The 19,992-nt window shown below is 42.1% G+C and overlaps 2 protein-coding genes across 7 annotated transcripts; one reads left to right on the top strand and one right to left on the bottom strand.

The window, feature by feature from the left end:
* Positions 1–19: 19 nt before the first annotated feature.
* On the top strand, positions 20–6,527 carry eef2l2 (eukaryotic translation elongation factor 2, like 2). The gene is made up of 15 exons (XM_048243432.1): positions 20–119; positions 916–1,130; positions 1,551–1,732; positions 2,322–2,533; positions 2,981–3,165; positions 3,363–3,468; positions 3,576–3,689; positions 3,801–3,939; positions 4,110–4,305; positions 4,474–4,732; positions 4,823–4,930; positions 5,017–5,370; positions 5,490–5,672; positions 5,990–6,122; positions 6,247–6,527. The coding sequence occupies exons 1-15, from the start codon at positions 117–119 to the stop codon at positions 6,438–6,440; spliced, it is 2,583 nt and encodes an 860-aa protein (XP_048099389.1). The 5' UTR covers positions 20–116; the 3' UTR covers positions 6,441–6,527.
* On the bottom strand, positions 6,215–17,057 carry pias2 (protein inhibitor of activated STAT, 2). 6 transcript variants are annotated; one of them, XM_048243438.1, is made up of 15 exons: positions 16,982–17,057; positions 15,542–15,629; positions 14,692–15,148; positions 14,521–14,608; positions 14,384–14,434; positions 11,620–11,710; positions 11,246–11,380; positions 10,902–11,007; positions 9,947–10,020; positions 9,695–9,855; positions 9,478–9,611; positions 9,176–9,353; positions 8,811–8,950; positions 8,665–8,702; positions 6,215–8,521 (listed from the first exon to the last, which is right to left on the bottom strand). In XM_048243438.1, the coding sequence occupies exons 3-15, from the start codon at positions 15,143–15,145 to the stop codon at positions 8,327–8,329; spliced, it is 1,845 nt and encodes a 614-aa protein (XP_048099395.1). In that variant the 5' UTR covers positions 15,146–15,148; positions 15,542–15,629; positions 16,982–17,057; the 3' UTR covers positions 6,215–8,326. The 6 variants fall into 6 exon arrangements, with proteins under 6 accessions (XP_048099395.1, XP_048099397.1, XP_048099399.1 ...); XM_048243440.1 differs by having other exon boundaries at positions 16,917–17,001; XM_048243442.1 differs by lacking the exon at positions 16,982–17,057 and adding an exon at positions 16,637–16,899.
* Between the last annotated feature and the right edge of the window lie 2,935 nt (positions 17,058–19,992).

Raw genomic sequence — 19,992 nt, forward strand, 5'->3', positions numbered from 1 at the left:
GAGATTCTACGTCATATTCTCTCTCTTTCCCCCGCAGTCCTCCGACGGAGAGGTACAACCGTCAGGTATCTGCAACCGAGGCTGTCTTGAATCGGGGAACCGAACCAACAGCCAAAATGGTGAGATATACGATTTAAATCACTTAAATTAGGCTGCTGCATTTTAGAAGATTCTTAAACGATACGTGAATTCGTATAATTGTAGTAGCCTAGAGTGTTTTGGAATAACATAGCAGTGGTTGTCTACCTACCTATCCATTCAATGACGTAATTGTATAACATGCGTATGACTATTATGCGCACTTGAACTTGGGCACGCGTAATGTCCGAAAACAATTTCATGAAGGATATGACTTTCATTCCTTATTAGTCAGTAAAACTATAACAAAACTAAAACAAGTGAATGTGTCGCCACATCATTTTGGTGACCATGACACAGGCTAGTGATCGATCATTGGACATTTCGAATAAAGGGTTTTTAAACACATCGCGTCCAAAAGTGCCCACATTTATAATGTTTTCTAATCTTGCATTTGGGTTGAGGCCTGTCCATGCAGCGAATATAGACACCGGAATACCGTTACCCATGTTATAAATAGTCCGTTAACGCCCACTGTTCCAGGAGATGTGCGTATTAAAGTTTCATGTCCACAGATTGGGCAAGGGAGACGTCTCAGTCATCCTGACGATATTTCAGTGGCCATGTTTATGTGACCAAATGATCTAGCTTGTAAACATCTATTAGCTACAGTCATGGAGTCTGCGAGATATTGCAGCATATATTCAGCAGCAGGTAGGCTACATATTAGAAAACTCCGCAGTCCGTTTCAGACAATGTTTGAAGGTGGGTAAAATAGCACCCCCCACGGCAAGTGGTGGGCTACCTCTTTTAATACGGCTTGTTTTTCGTCCTCAGGTGAACTTTACAGTAGACCAGATTCGTGAGATCATGGACAAAAAGTCCAACATCAGGAACATGTCAGTGATCGCCCATGTGGACCATGGAAAATCAACTTTGACCGATTCCCTAGTGAGCAAGGCTGGCATCATCGCCTCAGCGCGCGCTGGGGAGACCAGATTCACTGACACAAGAAAGGATGAACAAGAGAGATGCATCACCATCAAATCCACGTATGTGTCTCATCAGGTTAAAAGGTCATAGTGGAGGAGGTTGTTTACTTGGTGAACACGTGAGATGACACCACTTTAAAAGTGTGGATTAATTATACTTGATAATAGTGAACATCAGTTGCTGTTTCACAGTTGATTGACTTATAACCATAAGTGTTTTAGAACAATATTAATAATTGTATTGCCTTGTGTTGATATTTCATTTTTTGTTGACATGCTTAACATGTACAGTATGTAGACCTGCACATTTTGCAACAATAAACATTTAAATGTACAGGCCTGTATAACAGGCATGAACAATTTTCCACAGGTAACCCAAACATTAAGAACGAAAGGAAACTCCCAAATAGTTTCTGTTTTTGACGTCACCGCACCTTGTCCGCGGTTAACAGTCCTGTTGTGTGTCACCCCTCCCTGCAGAGCTATTTCTCTGTACTATGAGCTCAGTGAAAATGACATGGCCTTCATCAAACAAAGCAAGGATGGCTGTGGTTTCCTCATTAACCTGATTGACTCTCCTGGTCACGTCGATTTCTCGTCCGAAGTGACTGCTGCTCTGCGTGTCACTGACGGTGCTCTTGTAGTAGTAGACTGTGTATCAGGTATGATGGCACCGACCCTTGAGTTGTATGTGTCTGTTATAGCTGTGCACTGTGAGCCTTGAGCCTCTCTTACTGCTAAGCATAAAGCAAGGCATGCATGCGCAACACAGTAATGCACTGACACAATGATGTTGGAGAATATTTAAAAAAAAAAAAGCTTTCGGATGACTGTCAGATTGGTATTGAGAATTTGTCCCTAGTCAGCATGGGAAAGGTGCAGTGCATCTCAGATGATCAAAAAATCATGGCAAGTAAACTGGATCACTGCAATGCGATTCCAATAACTGCTTCCATCAATACCAACTGATATTTGGGCTGACCTTAAAATAAGTTGGGGTAAGATCAACCAGTAATTGTGTTTATGTAGCAACATATACATGATTAATACTGAGGACTGTCATGGAAACATAAATAGGTTGGTTTGGAGACATATCAGGAACATTTCAGTGATCATTTGATCATTCAGTGTGTAATTGCATTCTGCGGTTCTGCTGAGATGCTTTGCCATGTAATGACACACTTGAACTAACCCACAGTCACACAATATTTGCATCCTATATGACAGCACTTCTCTCTCTCTCTCTGGTAGGTGTGTGTGTGCAGACAGAGACTGTGTTGAGACAGGCCATTGCCGAGAGGATCAGGCCTGTTCTGATGATGAACAAGATGGACCGCGCATTGCTCGAGCTGCAGTTGGAGCCCGATGAGCTTTTCCAGACCTTCCAACGCATCGTGGAAAATGTGAACGTCATCATCTCTACCTATGGAGAGGGGGAGCATGGACCAATGGGCAACATCATGGTCAGCAGCTTTGACTTGTCAGCTTTTACAATACTGTCCAAAAGCTTCTCTCAGTCCTGCCTCTTACAGCATTGCCCATTATTTCACTCTTTTGATTTGAAGTAAAGGACCAGCAAACAGTGCTGTACTAAAATGTGCAGTTTTTGTTGATCATACTGTATATTGAACATTCTCTTCTATATACTCTTTGAGTGCTGCTCATTCTGAAAATAAGCTTAAACATGTACCGGTACAATACATTAACATTTACAATACATTACAATAAATTTTTTCTCTTGATGTGATAGAACTGCAAAAACAGCAAAAAGATAATGGCTGACTTCATAGATACATGATACATTATTTGGATATTTAGATTAATAAACAGAAGCCTGACGTGTTCCTTGTTCATGTAGAGTATGCATAATCTCTGTAGTAACTGTATCTTGGCATGTGTTTCCACTTCAGGTGGACCCTGTGGCGGGTACAGTTGGATTTGGCTCAGGTCTTCATGGCTGGGCGTTCACTCTGAAGCAGTTTGCCGAAATGTATGTGGCCAAATTTACTGCCAAGAGTGACAAGAAAGGCCAGCTTACACCCCCAGAGCGTGCCAAGAAAGTGGAGGACATGATGAAGAAGCTCTGGGGAGATAAGTATGTTCTGCTCATAAAGCCTCTAAAATCCTGTGTCTGGTAGTGTCTATGTTTCATTTATATTATTTATGTATACATGCACAATTGATAGTATGGTGACTGATTAAGGTCTTGGTGCTTAATATGCTGGTATTTTATATTAATGAGTAATAGGTTTTCTAGTGTTTTATTTTCATTGTTTCTATTTAATTTTATAGATACTTTGATCCAGCTAACGGGAAGTTCAGCAAAACTGGCAACAATGCAGAGGGCAAGAAACTCCCGCGTACATTCTGCCAACTAGTCTTGGATCCTATTTTTAAGGTATGTGTTTTACTAACTATTTACTGAAACACATACAACATCCGATTGAATCTGTTTCAGCCTTCACCTTTTCCATTGAAAACTCACTAGTTCTTCTGTTTGTGAAGGTTTTCGATGCCATCATGAATTTCAACAAGGAGGAAACCCAGAAGCTGATTGAGAAACTTGACGTGAAGCTTGATGTCGATGACAGGGAAAAGGAAGGGAAACCCCTTCTGAAGGTGAGAAAGAGAACAAAAGACAAAAAAGTGATGTAAAGAACAAGAACTGACAGACATTGATGTGCATCACTATGGTCAAACCCCAACCCAGTATTTCTCTCTGCCTTCCAGGCAGTGATGCGTCGCTGGCTGCCAGCAGGCGATGCCCTGCTCCAGATGATCACCATTCACCTTCCTTCCCCAGTCACAGCCCAGAAGTACCGCTGCGAGCTGCTCTACGAGGGTCCTGGTGACGATGAGGCTGCAATGGGTCAGTGTTTAGTGTACTCCACTGCTCATTCACCACTTACCTCGCATGAAATGACTGGACACACATACAATGATTACTGTAGCTAATTGAAATAGAGTGTCCTAGAGTAGGGTACTAGTTACCATATTACACTCACTGTCAATAATGTCAATAATATTGTTTTCCAATAGGTATTAAAAACTGTGATTCAAAAGCACCTCTGATGATGTACATCTCCAAAATGGTGCCCACCACCGACAAAGGTCGGTTCTATGCCTTCGGTCGTGTCTTCTCTGGCATGGTGGCCACAGGACAGAAGGTCCGCCTCATGGGGCCGAACTACACACCTGGCAAGAAGGAGGATCTGTATATAAAGCCAATCCAGAGGTTTGTTCTTAAATATTGTGTGTACTGTCTTCGAAATCTAGAATTGAAGATCTCACACAACCAGTATTTGCTTGGTGAACTTTTAATTGTATTTCACAGAGCACAGCCTTTAGGGTAGTCCTTTGATGTACTTCTTCAACAAACCTCCCCTGATTCCTCTTAACACAGAACTATTCTCATGATGGGACGCTATGTGGAGCCCATCGAAGACGTGCCCTGTGGCAACATCGTGGGCTTGGTCGGAGTTGACCAGTACCTGGTGAAGACAGGCACCATCTCCACATTTGAACATGCACACAACTTGCGTGTCATGAAGTTCAGCGTTAGCCCTGTGGTGAGAGTGGCCGTGGAGGCCAAGAACCCCGCTGACCTGCCCAAGCTGGTGGAGGGCCTGAAGCGTCTGGCCAAGTCTGACCCTATGGTCCAGGTTAGTAGGAGCCTAGCTGGTGTCAGGGACAACCCCAAACTGGTTGGAGATATGTTGAGATTCAAAGTAAGTTGTGTATCTTTCTGATAGTGTATCATTGAGGAGTCTGGTGAGCACATTGTGGCCGGCGCTGGAGAGTTGCATCTGGAGATCTGCTTGAAAGACCTGGAGGAAGACCATGCCTGTATTCCTCTCAAGGTTGGAAAGCTTGTTGTGTAGCCTACTTTCCTCATTTTGAAATGGTCATGGCAGATGACACTTTATGCACTCTCCATTTTCCACAGAAATCTGACCCGGTGGTGTCATACCGTGAGACAGTTAGCGAAGAATCCGATCAAGTTTGCTTGTCCAAGTCCCCCAACAAGCACAACCGCCTGTACATGAAGGCCAAACCCTTCCCTGACGGATTGGCGGAGGACATTGACAAGGGCGACGTGTCCTCACGACAGGAGCTGAAGACGCGTGCTCGTTACCTCGCCGAGAAGTACGAGTGGGATGTGGGTGAGGCCCGCAAGATTTGGTGCTTCGGCCCAGACGGTACTGGACCCAACATCCTGCTTGATGTGACCAAAGGAGTTCAGTACCTGAATGAGATCAAAGACAGTGTTGTAGCAGGTTTTCAGTGGGCAACCAAAGAAGTGAGTTAGACGCACCATTTGAGAATAATACTCCAGCAATGCATACATTCTCCAAAATGATGTGGTCCTTGGTAGTTGTGGAGGCACACTTTTAATGAGAGAACTTTGTCATCTTCCAGGGTGTTCTCTGTGAAGAGAACATGCGTGCAACACGATTCGACATTCATGATGTCACTCTGCATGCTGATGCCATCCATAGAGGTGGTGGCCAGATCATTCCCACAGCCCGCAGGGTTCTGTACGCTTCTGCGCTGACAGCACAACCAAGGCTGATGGAACCCATTTATCTGGTGGAGATCCAGGTAATTTCAGTTGCTGTTACACACATGTACCTGTCCCTTAACCACTGCACTTCAACAGTACCAACATAAGAACTCTACTACCGTAACTATTAGCCGTGGCTTGTACATTGATTTTGCAAAATTTCTTAAGCTATGAGGTTAATACACAGGGGCAGTTAATATGGTATTAATATGGGTTTGTTTCTTTTAACTTAGATAAAACACTGTCCTGCGGCTTATACACAATGCGGCTAATACACAGAAAATTACTGTGCATAAAGATGCTCCACTAGTAATATACTGTATATTGCTGCTGAACTGTTCATTTGTCGTTTCAGTGTCCAGAGCAAGTTGTTGGAGGAATCTATGGTGTCCTGAATAGGAAACGAGGGCATGTGTTTGAGGAGTCCCAAGTTGCAGGAACACCTATTTTCATTGTTAAGGCCTTCCTCCCTGTAAACGAATCCTTTGGTAAGTTTGATCAAGTGCGATCAGTAACCCCAAATGGGGTTACTGGGGGGCAGTGATAAGATGAAAGCAAAGAAAAAAGTTAAGAGTTCAAGTATGTTACATATAAATATTTATTTTCCACCAGGGTTCACAGCAGACCTGAGGTCCAACACAGGTGGCCAAGCCTTTCCCCAATGTGTCTTTGACCACTGGCAGATTCTCCCAGGTGATCCCTATGACGCCGCCAGCAAGCCATGCCAGGTTGTGGTTGAGACACGTAAACGCAAGGGCCTTAAGGAAGGAATCCCAGCTCTTGACAACTTTCTGGACAAACTGTAATCACCATGACAGTCCAGAATACATCTGGCCAATGTAGATCTTGCTTATTACATGTAAAATAATAAAAGAAAATACAGAAAAATAATACAGAAGTGTACGGGTGAACGTTTACAGTATGAAACAAAAAATTAAAGAAAGAAAAAAGGACAGTGTTAAGTATTGTAATATCAACAGCAAATAAAACTTAGCACCATATTTTGTGTTCCATGGCCAATTCATAATTCTAAATGATAACATGGCTTCCATGCTTAGTTTGGCTAGATGGCATTTCAACTACACAATTGCTTCTTGTAGCAGTTTGTTAAGATCGAAAGCACAAAAGAAACCTTGATGTAAATTCCACAAGTTGACCAGGCTTGTGACGGCTTGTTTTACGGAACTGTTTCTGATACACAATCTGTTACAGACAGGTCATAATAAAAACATGAGGGCATTTAATTTTTAAGGACAATTTTTGTTAAATGAAACCTTAGTCTCAATGGTTAAAAAGACTAAATAGTTATAAAGGAGGGCTTGAGTATCAATATTCATATTTGACACAACCAAATGTAGACATGCTTTCACTTGTAATTAAATGTATGGCTCATATCCAGTAAGACATTTTGGATTTCTTTCTTTTAATGTGGCACCATGTCAAATCTGTAACCGCTCCTACACACAGTTGCGTTCCGTCAACGCATGCCAGTGGGTGTTCCCAACGGTAGCTATGCAAATGACTTGAAGTATAACAGTAATTTGATTGGCTGGTGCCGTCAGTCGATTGGCTTGATTGGCCGGTGCAGTCTGTCGGTGCAGCAACAGCTGAACTTCTCAACGCGAGCGACGGGAGAAACGGATGGGATGCGTCTCCAGCACTGCAACTGTTTGTAAGAGCCGTAACAGTTCATGTGGCGCTCACATGTCAGTGATGCAGCAAGAATGACAAGTCTACAAATACAATAACCATGTGACTACAGGTCGTTCTGTTCTTGCTTTTTGCGGATTACGACAGACTGAATCCCTTTCAATATCATTATGCTTGCTGGGAAAAGGTACATACAATGTTATTACAAATATCCCAATTTAATAGTGCTCTTGACATTGTGATGGTGCAAGTGAGCACCACAAAACATAAGAATCTATGGAAACATCACTTGTCAAGTATTCTCTTAGTATGCCATCAAGTACACTATACTGCTTGGGTCAGCAGAGGGCAGTTCCCAAATGTAGTGTGGAAACAAGGTTATTACATTTAAATTATTTGAATAGCTTCAAAAGGGAAGCAACGTTGGCCCTTTAAGTCTCTTGGTGAAATAGAAGATAGCATGTGATGTATTACAAAGTTCTTTTCACATGTCCACATATAAAATAAACCCAGGAACAAACTATTAAAAACAGCTGAATTGATGCAATACACCAGGGCACAATCTGGACCATCAACAGTTCATACGTAAATGTACAATATTTAAATGACGAGACATTTTATTGCTGGAACTAAAGTAGAACCGAAAGAATGAGATAACGTTTCACTGCATGAATTGTAGAGAACTAGGTAACATAAAATAAAACAGAAATCAGCTGCCGAAGAAAGCCTTCACTGAACATTCACGGAGCTGCGTGTGCATTGAGCACGGTCGCGACGTGTCCAGCATCCATCGTCCTTGCACTCAAAGCTTGTGAGTTCCACCTGTCCCATCAAAAAGGCAACGCACAAAAAAAAAGTCCTCGTTACATCATCGTTGTCATAATCATGAATAACCCTTGGCTGGTGCGAGTGAGTGACAGCCCTATAATCAGTTCTAGGGCCTCATAGTCCCAGGGCTTGGGTTGGTTGGGGGAGGTCCTTTAGAGTGGCCCTTCTGCTCCAGGCTAGTGGAGAGCAGGAAGGCGGTGGCTTTGAGTGAACTTTAGTCTAGTGATATTATGTCGGAGATGCTGGTGGCCGTTCCCCCTGTGATGACGCCCGTCTCGTGGCTGGAGCTGGTGCTGTGCGTGGTGGCGACCGTCTCGTACTGACTCGAGGACGACACCAGGCTCCCGCTGGTGGTGGCACTCTGGAGGCTGCTGGACAGGTTGTCCAGGAACATGGGCGCCCGATAATGCTGTGGAGCAGAGCGCAACACCCACATGCAATGTAAGAAATAAATACTTTCCCAACATTTCAAAGCACATACTCAGAAGTGATAACACACCTCTTTTCCCATTCATGTACTCAAAGGGATTCTACATTAGGCCAATCACATACCTGTGGGTCTCCTTGAATTAAAGAAAACAAATCCAGACCTAAAGGATGAAAATGAAATAATGAAGTTGTATTCCACAGACTTTGTGATTACACTCAAGTTTTGCATTAAAAACAACAACAAAAAACTTAGAAGCACATGAGCAAACCTTGCATATCTGCAGGAATAGTGGACAGGGCTGAGTGATGGTATGGTACTGCATAGTCTGCCAAGGAGGACGCCAGGTAAGTTGGGTCCAGACCCTGCACATTTGGCACCCGCACAGCTGGGGGCTGATAGGCCAACACCCTGAATAAATAAAAAACAAACAAACAAACAAACCATTACCACCTAAAGATCACCCGCACATTACATGAGTGTTCTTTGCAACACTAGAAGGGCTCTCAGAGACTGCAGAACTCCGCCAAGACCAAATACCACATATCCCAATGTTAACAAAAGTGAAACTATAGTGTGCATAAATACATTTACAAGGCAGCGGTGGCACTTTCAACCACTAGCCAGACAGCTCACCCCTTTCCATGCATGTCCTCCGGTTTGGACATGTACACACAGCGTCTTTTGTGGGGAGGCTCCACATCCTGTTCGTCCTCCGAGGAGCTGTCCAGGGTCAGGTCAATCACATCAGCTTTCTTGGAGCTGCTCACCTCGGCGTGAGGTATCACGGCACACTGCCGCACAGGTGCAGAACCTACCAGGTGTACACAGGTGTTACTTCTTATACTCTTAATGTGGAATTGATGGTTCAGTAGTAAGTGAACAATGTGTGAGTTCATGAGTGGCTGTTATTGCAAGTGCATGTGTAGGCTTCTCACTTTCAACTTTGGGGATGGATGGTGACGACACTTTTAGCGCCTCCTTCTTTGGTCTCATGGGACACCACGTCCCATCCTCTTGGAACTTTATTTCATCCACATCCGTACAATCGTTTAAGATCTCCATAAACAGCCTAGACAGAGGAAATGACCACTTATTTAAACTGCTGTTCAGTGGAACACCCTACACTCAAGGACTCGCAATCGTGTGGCTCACCCATCTATAATGAGGCTCTCGTAAGTGGCCTTCTTGTCACACACTGGGCAGATCCAGGTGGGCTTCTTCTCGTTCATCTGCAGGTAAAGCGCCGCGTCGAAACATTGCAGGTGGGAGCAGGTGACGGCTCGACATGGCACGGTGAGGCGCATCTTCCCAAGCTGCGCATAAATAATGAGTCATCATGTGAAGGAGCCAATACGATAAATGTACAAAAGTGGACATAAATGCAGAGAGGGGACAAACACTTACTGGGCACATAAGGGAGACTCGTAAACTGGTTGTGGCAACTTCACTATCGGGATCTGCAGTGAGCTTCTCTTTAACTGCAGAAGGGAAGAGTAGATTTCAATTGAAAAGAGAAATCTGAGCCACTATTTACAAACTGTAGCAAGAGGTAGCACTTAAGGTGTGGAATTACAGGAACAAGATGTTTGAATGTTGCTGCCCTCTACTGAATACCACAGGGAATACAAGTCAAGAGAAAGGGGTCTACATTCTGTCAATTAACGATAACCAAGTATTTCAAAAGGCAAAGCAGTCTTTTGGGTGATACTAAAAGTCACTTACGTTTTTGTGAGTTTGTGACTATCCAGAATTTTGAACATTTATTCGTAACCACTGAAACTTTTGAGAAGAATCTAGGAAATGGGGGATATATTTAAGAAAGGAAACAGAAGTCCAATTTTTTTGTTTTACAGAACGTTTTGGTCACATTATGATCTCTACTTGGATGTATAAAAACAATATCTATAAAGGTACCTACCTAAAACCACATAAATCCCCAATTCAGTTTTCAAACAAAGGTGATTACAATGAACCAATGTGTAGGTACAGCCTCAAAGCCTGAATTCTACATGGCTCTTGGAATGATCCTCAATCAATAATAAAAACAAAACTATGCAAATCACTCTAGGTGGTGTATTAAAATTAATTTTACCTGAAACTATAACGTTATTCATGTAACTAGAAATAATACATGAAAAATCATGTATTAAACTCATATTACTGCACTTTTTATTGCCTGATGCTGTGCCAACAATGACCTGCATAGGTGATCCGTTTCGGCTAAACCTTCCAGCAGATTTCTGTATCCGTGCCATGTGTTATATTGTGCATGGTTAGAATAATTGTCTACCTAGGTCACCTTCCAGTAAATTTCTGTATCAGTGCCATGTGTAATATTGTGCATGGTTAGAATCATTACTCAATGCTCGTGAATGGTCAGGGTTCCGTATCCCCTTCATTTTCAGCCTCTGTAACAGCAACGGAGAGGTCAACTGCCTCACAAGGTACACCGACATGGAGTATGTCTGCAAAACACACAAAACATGACTAATTAAGTAGAAATAATAATAAAAAATAAAAAACACCTTCAAAGTGTGACCTCAAACTACAGAATTGACACAACACAACATAACACTTTGAAGTACCAAACGGACTAGGAAGCTACTTTTTACGGTATTTGAGCGGACACATAGACATAACCGATTACAACACTCTCCTCAACCTCCTACCTGGGGATGAAGGCAATAAGAAAAATGTTTATACCTTTCCAATTTCTGGTGCCCATGTGACAGAAATCTGATTGGGTACGGCAGAAGACAGTCTGACGAGTGATGTTATGTTCAAAGGCCTCCCTGGTCTTTTCTGTTCCACTCCATTTTTAGGGGGTGGTGCAAACCCCTTGAAATCAACAACAACAACAGAGAAAACGTTTAAATAATTAATTCATGGCTGCTTTCTAAATGTTCTTTCAGTTTCCCTTTCCATTTTTAGTCTTCCAAGTGCAATGTAGAGATGATCTCACACATATTGCCAAAATACATTTTAGCAGGATCTGGTGTTTCATCATCCATTATCATTGTAGACAGTCTCTTGGAATAGAATAAAAGCTTATTAGTGGCATTTATTGTTCCACTTACAGGTAGTGGGAAGAGCTTTCCGTTGACTTTGATACATAGGCTGTTTGGATAATTATCCTCTTGAGGACAGCTGGTCTCCGAAAGGCAAAACCTAGCATAGAAAACACAGATCATGTACATATTCTGAAAGAACTTGTTGAATAATTAATTAAGTCTCAGTATAAGATTCCCAGTCTTGCCAAATTAGTAATTACTAGTGCAGTGCCCATTCAAATATGCCATTCCTGTAGAAAACCTGTAGCTCAATAACATGCTCGCATGTATGCCTGCTTAAAAAATAGATAGGATGATAGGAAAAAAACAAATAAGCTAAGCATTCAATAATGAATACTGAATATTATATTATAATATAGTAGCCTATAATTAATGTGACATAAGCCAAACAGCTGTTTTGAGGTAAGGCTATACGTCTATTGTTAAGCTTATTGAGTAACTTCCTGATTGAGAAGACAAAGCATTTTGTGGAATGATGCATCATCGTATGATATTTGCAACGATGTGAGTCAACAATCTCTGGTAGCCTTTATAGTGACATGTCGCTCTGTCTGCCACTCGTCGTCTAGCTGTGTGGCATTCTGAAACGTCCTTAAATTTGGGACCATTAGCCTATCGCTTGTTTCAATTTGGGACCTTGCAGTCGGAATTGTCGTTTGTTTATTCAAAGTCTCAAGTCCAAAGTAGCCTGGGCTATTCGAAGTGTCAGTTTATTGCACGTCATTTTGAATAGCCACTGCATACTGTTTTATGGCGTGTTGTTTCGCGGAAACCATTTTATGCAAGCAAACTGTATACAAGGAGTCCTTATTGTTGAGGTCAGACATGGTAATCATTAGCCTGGGTGCCAGCCGAACTTAGCCCCCCCTACAACATTTGAGGTCGGGAAGTTCGGTGTGGCATTGCTCCGTTGTGGAGCAACTATGCTCGAACCAGCTGTTCCGACAAATTCTGTTCAATCAAATCAGGCTTTACGATGATAGACAAGTGAGCAACAGCGCCTTGTCTATCATGTCATCTGAGCACGCTTAGGTGGATTTTGTTTGCATCAAAAACGCTGTGGCTAGAAGGAAACAGACCCCATATGGAAAAATGCATATTTTTTCAATGAGGTTTCATCACTGAAAACAATAATTGCTGAAAACTTTGGCCAAAGATGAGATGTGGGAAAACTCATGGTTTCACTTTCATTAAGGGAAAACAGCGTGTTGCATTGTGACATGTTTTTCTGTCGTTCGTTTGAAATCTCTGATTGACCACCTGTTCGAGGGATTTGCGACAACCTTCCCCAGCTGTTTATAACATGTTTGTAGCATATCTGTGTTCAACGGAATTATTTTTAAAAACGGAGGGGAAATATCAGTTTTTCCTAATAGCCTACCCTGCTACGTATCACTTAGATTTCGCTAACGAGTGTCGTAGGTAGGGATGTAACGGTATGAAAATGTAACCGGTTATAGTGACCAAAATTATCATGGTTTTCTGTGTTATCGCGGTATTTTTAAAAGTTTGTTCAATATTTTCAGAAAGCACTGATAGGCCTACACAAGCTGAACTAGTTTCAAAAAGTGTCCTGTTCACTTTTTCCTTGGTCATGTTTAATTGGCTATGTGCTTATAGCTTAACTTACCCTACCATGACTTGGAGTTTGCCATTTCTATTATTTCGATCCAATGAGTGAGACCAAGGTAATTGTTTAAAATAAAACTTTAGGCTACTGTCTTCTCCTGATAACATGAGTGGGATGGATTTAATGTGGACGCAAATATAAAAATACGCAGAGTGGCTACATGATACAGTGCACATTTTGCGGTGAAAATGTTCCGCCTTTTATAATCAGGTGTAGCCTAATCCGAATCCAAGTTAAAACCATCAGACAACAGAATCAGTAGGGTACCAGTTTTGTTTCATTGTACCAGGCCTACTGTATGTCAGAAGCAGGCTTGATGAAGCTGGGAAGGATTAAACACACGGTTTCCACACCGCGGTAATCAACCATGATAATTATGATATTTTAAATGAAAACGGTAATTGTTAGTCAACATTTTTATCGCGGTTTACCATTATACCGGTAATGGTTACATCCCTAGTTGTAGGAGATATTGACGGCACAATAACTTTTACAAAAGACCAGAAAACAATGTTAAGGCATTTGTGAAGAAGAAGGATGGTTCGTGTGTTCTTCCTACATCTCACGGTAAGCTATTTTGTTGCTCTGATTGGTTAGGTCTATCCAATTGAGTGCAGAGGCATTCCCCCCTGTATCGGTTAAAAACACGCCCCATAATTACGTCCCAATGGAGCAGTATCAGACTCATATTCTGACTAGAATTTTAGTATGACAACGTCAGGCTAGGTAATCATCCAAATATCTTGCATCTTGACCCACGCTGTGCCCTGATTCAGTGCTGTGCTTCTCATACCAATATAGAGAAACAATATCTTGTGCATTACTTGGCACTGCACTTACTCGTGCCCGTAGCAAGACACCGGTCAAGTTTGAAATCAATCGGACTAACGGTTCGATAAATATGCAAGCCTACGGTGTTGTGTGAAAGGGGGAGTGGATAAAGTAGAGCAGAGAAAGCCAACGTGTGCTTCTTTTACCGATATATTTAACTATATAATTTGCATTACTTTACTTGTGCCCGTGGCAAGACACCTGCCACGTTTGAAATCAATCGGACGAACGGTTTGAGAGATATGCGAATAACAGACAGACAGACAAATTTATAGCTAGATATGCACCATGATGACAAGAATTTGTTACCTCAACTGAATTTGGACCATATAGTCTCTTCTGCCACCAGGAAGGAAATCCCTATGCCAAAAAACAAAGTAGAGGTTCAGGTGTGAAGCATACACATGAAACTGATCGTGCTCTTACTGTTTAATAAAAGGCCTTACCGGGATATGCAAACTTCTCTCACTTGCTGCGGAGTCAAGGCAAAGATGAAGTACTTCTCTTGATGAAACCTCTGAGCAGTACATGGGCCTGCAAATAGCAACATTTGATCGGTAATTGTATTAATCACAAAGACACTGAGCTGAAGAATCACATGAGTGGCTAACAATTACCCAAACTAGAGGGCTTGATCAGGACATCCAGCACATCATAGAACGGAAGTGACTTCATCTGCACATCAGGATGCACAGGAGGCATGAGTGGCGTGCCCTGCTGCATATTTATCGTTGGTTTCGCTTCCGGAAAGAGAGAGGAATCTGGGCTGAGATGCTCCAAGTCCGAGTGCCCAGAACCAGACAGGTCAGTGGCAACAACTGCCGTCTCAGCCTCTGCCTGAAAGTAGCTCTGCAGGTTTGCCTTGAAGGCTGCCAAATTAGGAAGACTATCAATTGCCCTTGAATAGCGTCGTCTGTAAAGATCTTTGACTTTGATCTGCACTGCCGGGCTGCATCCACTCTTAAGCATGTGCAAGGCCCTCAGCAGAAGTTCGTGCTTGCGACCACTTTTGTTCTGTCCAGCAAAGCCCAACAACACTTGTAGCTCGGAAACTCGGAAACTTGATACCATGTTCTGCAAAAACAAACGTGAAAATCACACAGAGGCATTGCATTAACACACATTCAAACATATAACATGGCTACTGTAACCACAGGACACAAGAATAGCAGAGGACATAAGCAAAGCTGTGTCAGATATCAAAACGACAGAACAGAAAGTAACTTGTTATACTGCATTATGTCATCCAAATTTATAGGCTCACATTTTCTTGAACACACAGCATAATAGTAAAAATATACTTCAAAACGTCACAACGTAATTATACAGAACACATGGAGGATTATGACTTTTGGAGAGTATAAGATCCCACCAACACCAGCCCAGACACTGAATGACAGTGACCACAACCCTCCCAAACAATCCCGTTTCAAAATCCCACAGAAGAGTAAGAAAACCCCGACTGACCCTTCATTATATGGTCCATGCTTGATTGTTCTTATGTGTTTATCCATTTTTCTTTTTTAAATCCTTAACAAATGTGACCTAAAAGCATCTAAAATGTTGAGAATAAAGTCCAAGACCCATTAGATTAACAATGAGACATCACACAACGTTTCCAGAAATTAATGATCAGATCCCACATAAATTTAGAAGGTAGTTCACGGAATCTTGTTCAAAGCATTAACAAACACGCTCACATGATCTTAAAAACTTGAAAGACCACGAACTAATAAGACAAAGGGACCCCCTGCATCTTACCCCCAACAAACATACTAACTTATTTGATTTACTGAAGTTTATATGACCTGCTGGGGTTTGTACAAGCACTCTGCTGTGGAGTCTAGCTAAATAGGGATATAGTGACACAAATACTCAACCATATTTTCACATGATTTCAGCAATGCATCAGATAAACAAATCCCTATCTATAATCAGGATAGCAAGCTAATCCAACATCAACAGCTAACGTTAGCAAGCTAAGTGATGGTGGTTGCATGTAAACAATGGCAGAGCTCGCCAACTCTAATGTTAACCAAACCAAGCGAAATTGTTGGCAAGAGTTTGCAATGTTTTTCTAGTTTAAGATATAACGTTCTTGTATCTCAGATACATATCAAGTTAACTTGGAAAAACAAAAGTAAAACATGTCCAGGTAAACTAAGAAGAGGCATGTCGGTTAGTTGTTTACCATCACCTGGCTAAGTAGCTAGCCAAATAGCATTGCTAAATCGCAGGGTCAGAATTTGCCTTGCCCGATTAAAATAACATTCAAGGAAAAATAAGACAAAATAGCACACGACCACAAGTTGTAGCTTTAGCATAACACTTCACATGGGAGACATTTCCAAAGACTAGATAGACTAAGTAAGCAAGCGCACACCAAACAAACCCGTAACGGGTAATGGAAAAACATACAAAATGCACAGTTGTCTAAAATAACTTGTCAGCTTGCTAGCAGTGTGTCGAAGAATGGCTAGTTATCATAACAAACATTTTCCAGAACAGTGCGGAATTATCAAAACTACCACTAAGATAGCCGTAAGTTAGGAAGTTACTTACCTACCTCACCATCTAATTAAGCTGAATACACCTAGGCTATTTTAGTATTTATAGCAAACTATTCAAAAGTTAACCTTCTAACTTGACTACCGTTTGCTAAGCAGATATGCTAGCTATCTAGCTAGCTGGATAGCGAACCCTGTGATAGATGAGAACATTTCTTCTTTTACGCTGGCCTAAAGGTGACCGCCTGATGGTAAAATATGAGCCTCATTGCCCCTTCCGTGAAAAGTGTAAAGCTATAATTTTAGTAAACTAAAAAATGATGTTCTTAACTTACAACAGAGCACTGTAAACTTGAAATAAAGCATTACAGTCGCTAGCTGTCATAACACGTTCGCCTACCCGTAACTCCTCAACATCCGCCATTTTCTGTGGTCATCCTAAACGAATCGGCCGCTGCGCCTCACGTGACTAAGGAATAAATTAATAATGCACCGGCGAAGTTCGTAATTAAAATGTTTTGTAATCTGTAGACAAAAGAACTGCAACTCAGAGTTGAGTGGCTAACAAACCTGTAGTGCACTGCCAAAATGCAGTGGTAGACTACTTTGTGTATGGTGAAGAGGAAAGGTTTTTAACGTCCCTCAGTTAAATAAAAAAAAAAAAAGTTGGGAAGGCTACAGACTTTGAATATCGTTTATCAGTCATGCTCCGGCCAAATTTGGCCTTGCTTCAACAGTATCATCAAGTTAATTGCAGAAGATACTACAGTGATTAGCAATATAGGCTCCTACAGAAAGGAGGAGAGTGAGGCTATGCCACAACAACAGCCTCTCCCTGAACATCAAAGGAGATCGACTTCAGGAAGAAAGGTCGATCACGTCCGTCTCTGCATCAATGATTCACCTGTGGAAATGACCAGATCGGTTCCTGCATGATTCCCTCTCATGGTCCCTACACTCCACCTGTATCCTCAAGAAGGCACAGAAGAGACTGTTCTTTCTGAGGAGGCAAAAGCTTGGGGTGGGAACAAAAACCCTGGTGAACTTTTATCGCTGCACTATTGAGAGCGTCCTGACTGGATGCATCACAGTGTGGCTGGGGAACCTGTCTGCTCACGATCTCAAAGTGTTGTCAAGTCGACTGTCAGACTGCATCCAAAATCATTGGGGCTGAACTCTCTCAGGTTCAAATGATCTCCACACACTGTCAGAGGAGGGCTGATTCTATAATCAAGATGACAGCCATCCAGCTCACTCCTTCTCTCTGCTTCCCTCTGGCAAGCGCTTTCGGAGCATTACCACCCGCACACGATTCAGAGAGAGTTTTTTCCAACAAGAATCCTAAATGACATGTCCCATATGTCCATGAGATTTTATTTATGCTTTGCATGCAAGTATAGTGGTTGTGTGTGTAAATATGTGTGTGTGTGTGTGCCACACTCTAGCTAATTAACTCAAAACACCTGCAAAAGCCTTTACATCTCTCAGTTATACTACACAATCATGGGGAAGAATGCTGACTTGACAGATGTCCAAAAGACAACCATTGACACCTTGCACGAGGAGGGCAAGACACAAAAGGTCCTTGCTAAAGAGGCTGGCTGTTCACAGAGAGCTGTGTCCAAGCACAGAGGCGAAGGGAAGGAAAGATGTGGTAGAAAAAAGTGTACAAGCAATAGGGATAACTGCAGAGTGGAGTCTGGAGAGAAACAAAAGCCATTCAAAAATGTGGGGGAGATTCACAAAGAATGGACTGCAGCTGGAGTCAGTGCTTCAAGAACCACAACACAGATGTATGCGGTTTCAGCTGGGTTTCACGGGTTTCAGCTGTCGCATTTCTTGTGTCAAGCCACTCTTGAACAAGAGGCAGCGTCAGAAGCGTCTCGCCTGGGCTAAAGACAAAAAGGACTGGACTGCTGTTGAGTGGTCCAAAGTTATGTTCTCTGATGAAAGTCAATTTTGCATTTCCTTTAGAAATTAAGGTCCCAGAGTCGAAGAAGAGAGGAGAGGCACAGTATCCACGTTGCTTGAAGTCCAGTGTAAAGTTTCCACAGTCAGTGATGGTTTGGGGTGCCATGTCATCTGCTGGTGTTGGTCCACTGTGTTTTCTGAGGTCCAGGGTCAATGCAGCCATCTACCAGGAAGTTTTAAAGCACTTCATCCTGCTGCTGACCGACTTTATGGAGATGCAGATTTCATTTTCCAACAGCACTTGGCACCTGCACACAGTGCCAAAGCTACCTGGTTTAAGGACCATGGTATTCCTGTTAATGGACCAGCAAACTCGCCTGACCTTAACCCCATAGAAAATCTATGGGGTATTGTGAAGAGGAAGATGCGATACGCCAGACCCAACAGTGCAGAAGAGCTGAAGGCCAGTATCATAGCAACCTGGACTCTAACACCTGAGCAGTGCTAGACTGATCGACTCCATGCCACGCTGCATTGCTGCAGTAATTCAGGCAAAAGGAGCCCCAACTAAGTATTGAGTGCTGTACATACTTTTCATGTTTTCAGTTGGCCAACATAAAAAAAAAAACTTTTTTGTATTGGTCTTAAGTAATATTCGAATTGTCTGAGATACTGAATTTGGGATTTTCATTAGGCCTAGTTGTCAGTTATAATCATCATAAAAGAAATAAATATTTGAAATATATCAGTCTGTGTGTACTGAATGAATATAATATACAAGTTTCACTTTTTGAATGGAATTACTGACATAAATCGACTTTTTGATGATATTCTAATTATATGACCAGCACCATGTATATGGCTGTATGGACCCTTTCAAGAGAGTTATATTATCAGCATCATAGTTCACATCTATGTATCAGCATCACAAGGCTTCCTTTTTAACATTCCATATGTTCTCTTAATGCAGAGGAAGTAGATTGGGGCCCAAATAGAACGTTCAAGCATTGTTTTTGTTTACCTTGTTGAAAGGGTCTATAATGTGAGCATATATGGATATTGTGGCTATGGTAGGCTACTGTACAGTCCTTCTTCAACTCTCTTTATGTAAGGTCCCCCTACTGCCCCCCATGTATTTATTTACACCTTCTTGCACTAATGCAACTGTGGCAGAAGACTTTCGCTTTAGCCTACTGCTAAGTATGTGACAATAAAACTTGAAACTTGAAACTTGGTTGCTCTAGTCTAGGTTAGTTTAGGTCTGTTAGGTCTGATTGACACTTTCGAAATAAAAAAAAAAAGATAATTGTAAAAGCTGAACTGAAACACGATTGTCTGGTAGGCTATTTCTAATATATAATACAATGAATTAAGTTATGTTGCACTTGACTAGACTCTCAATCAATCTCCCACTAGCCCTCGAACCCCCCCTATCTGTGAGACCAGGCGAGACTATTTAGACGCGAGATTCCGCGAGGTTTCCGGTGTTGTGATGAATGT

This window comes from Alosa alosa, chromosome 5 (genome assembly GCF_017589495.1).
Source record: "Alosa alosa isolate M-15738 ecotype Scorff River chromosome 5, AALO_Geno_1.1, whole genome shotgun sequence".
Classification (NCBI taxonomy): domain Eukaryota; kingdom Metazoa; phylum Chordata; class Actinopteri; order Clupeiformes; family Clupeidae; genus Alosa; species Alosa alosa.